The sequence below is a fragment of the Scardinius erythrophthalmus genome (assembly GCF_964197995.2).
Source record: "Scardinius erythrophthalmus genome assembly, chromosome: 18".
NCBI classification, from domain to species: Eukaryota; Metazoa; Chordata; class Actinopteri; order Cypriniformes; family Leuciscidae; genus Scardinius; species Scardinius erythrophthalmus.
The window spans coordinates 615,001-625,000 of NC_138238.1; the positions used below are offsets into that span (position 1 = coordinate 615,001).

Sequence of the window (10,000 nt, forward strand, 5' to 3'; positions counted from 1 at the left end):
AGTCTAGAAAGTACCGCCCCCCGCTTTGGATGGTCCGTGCCGTTTGTTCGCGCAGGCGCCTTTGCGAAGGACGAACGCGAACGAAGTTTGACAGACAGACAGTAGGCAACTTTTTTGGAAATGGCCCCTAAAAGACAGCAGAAGTTAGGATGAGCAAAGAAAGAAGAAGAAACTGCGAGATGATGCCCGTGCATCACTTGCAGGTAAGTCCATGTTTAATCATTCTTAAATAAGGGAAATGTGCTGCTGCTAACGCGCCTCGAACTTGCTGACGTTAATGTTAGCAAACTATGTTATTATAACTTATAACTTCGGTGCAAGCTAAATTGAGATTTTACTGTTAAACACTACCCGTTTTACAAATAACTGACGCCAGCTAGCTGTTACTTTCTTTACTATCTTTCTTTAGATATTGAGCAGTAGTTTATGGTTTATTTTGACGTGACGGTGGTTAATACTTTCTCAGTAACAGTTACCGTTAGCAGTCAGTGCAGTGCACATGGTAGGCTAACAATTCCTGTTAAATATATAAAAAATATAAAATGTCAATATGAATGATGTAAAGCAAACAATACTGTTTAATTGTGTGCATTATTGCACCTCATTCTATTATGCTTTTATATTATATTATATTTATCAAATAGTTGATAAATAAGGAATAAAGGGGGAGAACTCCTTGGCTGCCATGCTTTCAGTTTTAAATGTTTATAATTTTTTTCTCGTATGAGATTCTTTGTTTGAATATTTTGTCTAATAAATGTAATTTATTCAAAGTGACATTGAATTTGGGAAAAACATGTCTGGATTATTTTGATAGTTTTTTTTTATTTTGCTATTCTGTTTACTGAAAAAAAGTTTGCACTTTCAAATGTGTAGTGTGTGTTGGCTATTCTACATATGTTTACAAAGTCAGCAAAGCTGTGAAGATTTTACTTTCTCTTTTTAGTGTTCTTAAATTTTATACTGTGGTGCTGCCATTGTGTTATTGGTATTGAGTTATATGTTTGGTAATAAAAAGTCAAACTGGCAAAAACAAACGTTTTTTTTCTCGGGGTCGGGGTGGGGGGCATCATAAAGGAATTATGCTTAGGGCACCAAAATGGCTAGCAGCGGCACTGGTAATGGAGATTCCAAAGCGCTCTTCTTTGGTCAGAGCCACGGAGAGCGATCGCGGATCGGTCCGTCCAATGCACCGAAACTTTTTACAATGCAACAAAATATTTAAAGAGCATCAAGCTATTAAAATCTATATTATGTAAACGCACAGTTAATATAACAGTAGGCTATATTAGTCAATATTTTTTTATTAGGTTAGGCAGTGATTGGATAACTTTTTTTTTTTTTTTTTTTTACGTTTTTAATTTAAGGCCCATCCACAATTGGTCTGGCTTATCCAAAACTGGAATCCTGGCGCCGTGCCAGTTTTGTGGTTATCAAATGTGTAAATAGCATCGCAAGAAGTACACATGACAAAGCCAGCACTTTGGTCATCATCTTCCATTATTTCGGCAAATGTCTCCCACACTTTGCTCTTTCTATTTATGTATTTGCGGAGCTTCCACTCCCCAGTCTTCACCTTTACTCCTGCCGCCTCCATCTCGACCCGCAGACTGAGCTGCAGCCAGTAGTGTAGACCTATGTATTTCATAGAAAATTGTGTCTAGTACTATAAATTACAAAGGTTTAATTGGCATCTTTATTTCAAACGACCCGACCGACCGCGACCCGAATATCATTAAAAATATTTTTGGATGACTCGTAACCGCTCATTTTGGATCAACCCGCGCATCACTGACTTGCACTGTATTCAAGCTACACGATTCAAACCCGTGACCCCTGACCCCTGACCTTGGCGTTGCAACTCTACAGTTTGACTCTTTCACCTCGCAGTGCATTCAGTGCCTGTACACTGGATCAGCTCATGCATTCCCTGGGAATCAAACCCAAACATCTGCATTAGAGCTCCAGGTGTAACAGCAATAGAGATGTGTGTGTCAGCACTAGCAGGAGTCTGGATGAGGATGAGGATGAGGATGAGGAGGATGCTGATACCTGTCGATGAAGAACCTCTGGAAGCCGAGGTTCTGCTGGTACCAGCGGGTGATGTGAGCGGTGCTGCCCCGGGGACACGCGTACGTGATGTGGTCGAAGTGGCTGATGGGACAGTGCGCGCGCTCCGCGGTCCGCGAGCCCGGCTCGACCGCACTGAAGCCCGGCAGGAACAGACCCCGGTACCGGGAGCAGTCGAGGAGTGTGTGGCACACGTTCCCCGCCGCGGACCGGAGCACGGAGAAGCAGACCCGCCCGCGGGCATCGCGGACCTCGGTGGGCGGCTGGAGGAACTCGCAGAGACCCTGATCCCGTAACGCCCGCGACGCGCGCTCCACGCACTCCACCTCGAAACACACGTTACTCACGGTGTCCACCGGGTAGTGCGCATGCGCCCCGTATAGACATCTCAGGTCCTGGTGGTCTCGCGCGGTGACGGAGCTCCAGGCACGTGACTGAGGTCCGGTCACCGGCTCGTTCGGTCTCTCGTTGACCACGAACACGGCCGATCCCCTGCGGAGCGCGAGCTGCGTCGCTCGGCCTGTCAGTCTGGCTGCAAACACATTAAACTGGAACCGGGACACGAGCTCATGAACAACTTTATCCACGTTAGAGACGTGCAGGGAAATGTGGTGCAACCTGTTCAAGTAGGCCGCCATGTTGGGATGACGTCACGCAGAGGGGCGTGTCGAATTGCAAATCACATTCAGGTTTTTGTTGTGTTGTGTGGGGTATTTTTAAATGATCAACACCCTTGTTTGGTGTTCATATTTTTTCTTGGATGCCTTGGTGTTGTATTACGTTTTTTTTAATATGGACAACAAGTAACGACCATATTCATTTTAAAGTAATTTATTACACGATTCTACGTATTTTATAGCTTGACTTTACATAAAATATTGCCTAAAAATAAATGAAAACACAAATAAAATGAAAATAAAAAACGAATTTGTCATTCTAGGGTTGGTTTTCACATGGTGTGGATTCGTCCAATCGGCAGCTGTGCGTTCGGTCACGTGCTCGTGACGCTGCGCAAGACGCTGGTCGTTTTTATTTTGTCAGCGCCGCCATTAAATCCGCATTTAAATCAACATTCAGAGCTTAGATTCAGTATTCATCGATTTAAAAACATTCAACGATTAATATAGAGCTCGGAGAATAAACAACGCAATGGAGTTCGAATAACAACAGTAAAGACTGACTGAGGTGATTTAAGTGTCATTAATGAGGAGTCGCGCGCGGAGCGATGTGAGTATTTACATGTTTTAGCATTTATACGCGTCTGCCGGAGTATTAATGTGACTTAAATACAAACAAGAGTGTCTCTGAGTGTGGTGTGCGGGACGAGTGTCAATAATTATAAGATTAACACAGTCAGTGCTGCGAGATATCAGTAATAAAAACTGAACTGTGACATAAGAGTGTCAGTAGATATTAACACTGTCAGTGCTGTGATATAACATTAATACTGTCATTAATAACATCAGCGCTGAGATAACATTAATACTGTCATTAATAACATCAGCGCTGAGATAACATTAATACTGTCATTAATAACATCAGCACTGAGATAACATTAATACTGTCATTAATAACATCAGCGCTGAGATAACATTAATACTGTCATTAATAACATCAGCACTGATATAACATTAATACTGTCATTAATAACATCAGCACTGAGATAACATTAATACTGTCATTAATAACATCAGCACTGAGATAACATTAATACTGTCATTAATAACATCAGCGCTGAGATAACATTAATACTGTCATTAATAACATCAGCACTGAGATAACATTAATACTGTCATTAATAACATCAGCGCTGAGATAACATTAATACTGTCATTAATAACATCAGCACTGAGATAACATTAATACTGTCATTAATAACATCAGCGCTGAGATAACATTAATACTGTCATTAATAACATCAGCACTGAGATAACATTAATACTGTCATTAATAACATCAGCACTGAGATAACATTAATACTGTCATTAATAACATCAGCGCTGAGATAACATTAATACTGTCATTAATAACATCAGGACTGATATAACATTAATACTGTCATTAATAACATCAGCACTGAGATAACATTAATACTGTCATTAATAACATCAGCGCTGAGATAACATTAATACTGTCATTAATAACATCAGCGCTGAGATAACATTAATACTGTCATTAATAACATCAGCACTGAGATAACATTAATACTGTCATTAATAACATCAGCACTGAGATAACATTAATACTGTCATTAATAACATCAGCGCTGAGATAACATTAATACTGTCATTAATAACATCAGCACTGAGATAACATTAATACTGTCATTAATAACATCAGCGCTGAGATAACATTAATACTGTCATTAATAACATCAGCACTGAGATAACATTAATACTGTCATTAATAACATCAGCGCTGAGATAACATTAATACTGTCATTAATAACATCAGCACTGAGATAACATTAATACTGTCATTAATAACATCAGCGCTGAGATAACATTAATACTGTCATTAATAACATCAGGACTGATATAACATTAATACTGTCATTAATAACATCAGCACTGAGATAACATTAATACTGTCATTAATAACATCAGCGCTGAGATAACATTAATACTGTCATTAATAACATCAGCACTGAGATAACATTAATACTGTCATTAATAACATCAGCACTGAGATAACATTAATACTGTCATTAATAACATCAGCGCTGAGATAACATTAATACTGTCATTAATAACATCAGCGCTGAGATAACATTAATACTGTCATTAATAACATCAGCACTGAGATAACATTAATACTGTCATTAATAACATCAGCACTGATATAACATTAATACTGTCATTAATAACATCAGCACTGAGATAACATCAGCACTGAGATAACATTAATACTGTCATTAATAACATCAGCACTGAGATAACATCAGTACTGAGATAACATTAATACTGTCATTAATAACATCAGCACTGAGATAACATCAGCACTGAGATAACATTAATACTGTCATTAACATCAGCACTGAGATATCATTAATACTGTCATTAATAACATCAGCACTGAGATAACATTAATATTGTCATTAATAACATCAGCACTGAGATATCATTAATACTGTCATTAATAACATCAGCACTGAGATAACATTAATACTGTCATTAATAACATCAGCACTGAGATAACATTAATACTGTCATTAACAACATCAGCACTGAGATAACATTAATACTGTCATTAATAACATCAGCACTGAGATAACATTAATACTGTCATTAACAACAACAGCACTGAGATAACATTAATACTGTCATTAATAACATCAGCACTGAGATAACATTAATACTGTCATTAACAACATCAGTACTGAGATAACATTAATACTGTCATTAATAACATCAGCACTGAGATAACATTAATACTGTCATTAACAACATTAGTACTGAGATAACATTAATACTGTCATTAATAACATCAGCGCTGAGATAACATTAATACTGTCATTAACAACATCAGTACTGAGATAACATTAATACTGTCATTAATAACATCAGCACTGAGATAACATTAATACTGTCATTAACAACATCAGTACTGAGATAACATTAATACTGTCATTAATAACATCAGCGCTGAGATAACATTAATACTGTCATTAACAACATCAGTACTGAGATAACATTAATACTGTCATTAACAACATCAGCACTGAGATAACATTAATACTGTCATTAATAACATCAGCACTGAGATAACATTAATACTGTCATTAATAACATCAGCACTGAGATAACATTAATACTGTCATTAATAACATCAGTGCTGAGATAACATTAATACTGTCATTAATAACATCAGTGCTGAGATAACATTAATACTGTCATTAATAACATCAGCACTGAGATAACATTAATACTGTCATTAATAACATCAGTACTGATATAACATAATACTGTCATTAATAACATCAGCACTGAGATAACATTAATACTGTCATTAATAACATCAGTACTGAGATAACATTAATACTGTCATTAATAACATCAGCACTGAGATAACATTAATACTGTCATTAATAACATCAGCACTGATATAACATAATACTGTCATTAATAACATCAGCACTGAGATAACATTAATACTGTCATTAATAACATCAGTACTGAGATAACATTAATACTGTCATTAACAACATCAGCACTGAGATAACATTAATACTTTCATTAACAACATCAGCACTGAGATAACATTAATACTGTCATTAATAACATCAGCACTGAGATAACATTAATACTGTCATTAATAACATCAGCACTGAGATAACATTAATACTGTCATTAATAACATCAGCACTGAGATAACATTAATACTGTCATTAACAACATCAGCACTGAGATAACATTAATACTGTCATTAACAACATCAGCACTGAGATAACATTAATACTGTCATTAATAACATCAGCATTGATATAACATTAATACTGTCATTAACAACATCAGCACTGAGATAACATTAATACTGTCATTAACAACATCAGCACTGAGATAACATTAATACTGTCATTAATAACATCAGCACTGAGATAACATTAATACTGTCATTAATAACATCAGCACTGAGATAACATTAATACTGTCATTAATAACATCAGCGCTGAGATAACATTAATACTGTCATTAACAACATCAGCACTGAGATAACATTAATACTGTCATTAATAACATCAGCGCTGAGATAACATTAATACTGTCATTAATAACATCAGGACTGATATAACATTAATACTGTCATTAATAACATCAGCACTGAGATAACATTAATACTGTCATTAATAACATCAGCGCTGAGATAACATTAATACTGTCATTAATAACATCAGCACTGAGATAACATTAATACTGTCATTAATAACATCAGCACTGAGATAACATTAATACTGTCATTAACAACATCAGCACTGAGATAACATTAATACTGTCATTAACAACATCAGCACTGAGATAACATTAATACTGTCATTAATAACATCAGCACTGAGATAACATTAATACTGTCATTAACAACATCAGCGCTGAGATAACATTAATACTGTCATTAATAACATCAGCACTGAGATAACATTAATACTGTCATTAACAACATCAGTGCTGAGATAACATTAATACTGTCATTAACAACATCAGTGCTGATATAACATTAATACTGTCATTAACAACATCAGCACTGAGATAACATTAATACTGTCATTAATAACATCAGCACTGAGATAACATTAATACTGTCATTAATAACATCAGTACTGTCATCTGTTATGTCACTTCCTGTTCTGTATTTTTTGACATGTCTCGTTTTATTTTGTGTTTACAGATTTCTGTCTCCGCCTCAATGTGTGACTCTGATGTGAGTGTGTGTTGAGTGAGTGAGTGAGTGTGTGTGTGTGTGTGTGTGTGCGCGAGTGAGTGTGTGTGTGTGTGTGTGTGTGTGTGTGCTGATCCATCATGACAGAGCTGTGTGTGAAGTGGTCGTGTGAGTACTGCACGTATGAAAACTGGCCGTCTGCTATTAAATGCACCATGTGTCGGGCGCAGAAACCCAGCACAACCATCATCACAGCGGACCCGTTCCCGGGCCGGGCCGACCCGACCGCGGGACACCCGTGGGACCCGGTTCTCATCTGTCCCGACTCCAGCGCCCGGCCCCGGGTCCGGTCGGCCCAGTCCGTGGAGCCCAGTGGGAAGTGGTCGTGTCAGGTGTGCACGTTCCTGAACTGGCCCAGATCGGTGCGCTGTACTCAGTGCCGAAGCCTCCGGGCCTCAGAGCCACCGTCCGGTACCGGCCGGCCCGCGCCAGACCCGTGCGAGGAGTACAACGACCGGAACCGCCTCAACACGCGAGTGCAGTGCTGGACCTGCTCGGGCTGCTCGTACGAGAACTGGCCCAAATCCGCTCGCTGCGTGGTGTGCGCCCAGCCCAGACCCAACGACTGCCAGCCCGCCGAGCCGGACGAGATCAACGAGCTCTCCGCCGTGATCAACGAGGCGGAGCGCAGACGCGCGCGGGGGGTGTGTAGCGGGGCGCGGCGGCACTCGCCCAGCTCATCCGCACGCGAGGCAGAGCTGCAGATCGAGTTCGCCGCCGGAGCTCAGAGCGGGAGAGACGAGAGAGAGCTGGACTTCAAGAAGCTCAAGCAGATCAAGAACCGCATGAGGAAAGCAGACTGGCTGTTCCTCAACGCCTGCGCTGGTGAGTGTCTCCTCACGCTCTTGGGGTTCTGGGGGTTCTGTCTCACGGCCCTAGTGTAACGATCTAAGCGCAGGGTCTGAAGTGCACTTAGGGCGTCCGAGTCCACTTTTGCTAGTTTAACGATGGGAAAAATGGTCGGCGCTCCCGGCGCTGGTCTAAAAGCGTCGTCTCTATTCTTTTAACGAATAATGGGTGTGTTTTGGGCGTAATGCAAAAAAACAATCAGAGAGTCTGCCATTCTGGATCTGCTCGTGCACAAGATTAAAGCTGTGTGTGTGTGTGTGTGTGTGTGTGTGTGTGTGTGTGTGTGTGTGTGAGGTTAAAGCGAGACCGTATACGGGACAAGCCGGATTCAACCATATCTTTATGTACACAATAATAATCTTTTACATTGTAATCCTTTTATTATTAATATTTGGCATGTTTGTGTGCTGCTGCGCGTCCCTGTGTGTGTGTTATAAGCAGAGTGTGTGTGTGTGTGTGTGTGTGTGTAATAAGCAGAGTGTGTGTGTGTATAATAAGCAGAGTGTACGGCGTTGTGGACCCGCCTATAGGCGCTCTCTAAATAACAAAAGAAATACTGCCGTTGACTTCAGAGCGGTTCAGTGGGTCAGCGGCTCAGTCCACTTCAGTTCCTCTAAACAGCAGCGCTCCCACAACGCTCCTGAACACACACTCGTTCTCAGACCAGCCGCCCATGGGCCACAGATGGGCTCAAATGCATTTGCTATTTAAACAGCGCGGCGCAGGACGAGAAAAAGAAACATAGTCGGGCTGAAACTGGCAAAACACACTTGCATTTGTATTTCCACGCAGTGATGATGTCATTGTGATGATGATGTCACGTGCGGAGCTTCATTGTCTTTTGTTTGCACTGATTCTCGTGACTCGTGTCATTCAGCGTTCGACGACCTGACGTGGATAAAGTGAGTTGTAGCGGCGCTGATAATGCCAGTGTTGCAGCGACTGACTTCTTACTCTCAGTCAGAATGCAGTGTAGTTCGGCTCTGCTTTATTATTATCACATTTATGTTTATGCATTTGCCAGATGCTTTTATCCAAATTAACTTGCATTGCATTCAAGGCACATGTTTGATCAGTTCATGCATTCCCAAATAAAATATTCATAATGTATATTATAATGTGATTAGGTGTAGTGACCATTGTGCATAAAAACAAATATAACAGATATTAAATATTGGTTATATCACATAAATGTATATATTACCAAACACTTTAGTGTCACTCTAACAGCTGAATCACTGAAATGATTGAGACACTGTTATTAATATCATTGCACAACAGCAAGTAAACACGTACACACACACACACACACACACACACACACATGTGACAGTGACCTTTACTCTGATTCAGAAGCATCCGAACCCTGTGAGTGTGTGTGTCAGTGAGCAGCTCGTGTTCTGGGTCGGTCTGACATGTGCAGATCTGTGACTGACCTCTCCAGACGCTGCCCTACACATGTTATCCTCATAACACATCATCATTACTCTAATGAACATTTCCCTACAGCCGGTCCCTAATGGAGAAGCTCTCGTGAAGCATCATCTAAGACACGATCAGCAGTTAACCATCGTGTGTGTGTGTGTGTGTGTGCGTGCAGGTGTGGTCGAAGGCGACCTGTCGGCGGTCGAGGCCTATAAGTCGTCAG

General features: G+C 40.1%; 2 protein-coding genes across 4 annotated transcripts in view; one reads left to right on the forward strand and one right to left on the reverse strand.

Moving 5' to 3' along the window:
• The window catches only part of hpdl (4-hydroxyphenylpyruvate dioxygenase-like), an 11,881-nt gene extending 9,010 nt beyond the window's left edge, over positions 1 to 2,871 (reverse strand). For both annotated transcript variants that reach the window (XM_081392856.1, XM_081392855.1), the window contains exon 1: positions 2,053 to 2,871. In XM_081392856.1, the coding sequence (XP_081248982.1) occupies positions 2,053 to 2,708 (656 nt within the window). In that variant the 5' untranslated portion in view covers positions 2,709 to 2,871. The remainder of the gene's footprint in view (positions 1 to 2,052) is intronic.
• A 178-nt stretch (positions 2,872 to 3,049) lies between these two features.
• The window catches only part of zranb1a (zinc finger, RAN-binding domain containing 1a), an 18,662-nt gene continuing 11,711 nt past the window's right edge, over positions 3,050 to 10,000 (forward strand). Inside the window, exons 1-3 of one of the 2 annotated variants that reach the window (XM_081392851.1) lie at positions 3,050 to 3,297; positions 7,453 to 8,328; positions 9,953 to 10,000. The exon at positions 9,953 to 10,000 is cut by the window's right edge and continues 140 nt beyond it. In XM_081392851.1, coding sequence (XP_081248977.1) covers positions 7,584 to 8,328; positions 9,953 to 10,000 — 793 coding nt within the window. In that variant the 5' untranslated portion in view covers positions 3,050 to 3,297; positions 7,453 to 7,583. The remainder of the gene's footprint in view (positions 3,298 to 7,452; positions 8,329 to 9,952) is intronic. The other variant, XM_081392850.1, reaches the window with a different exon arrangement.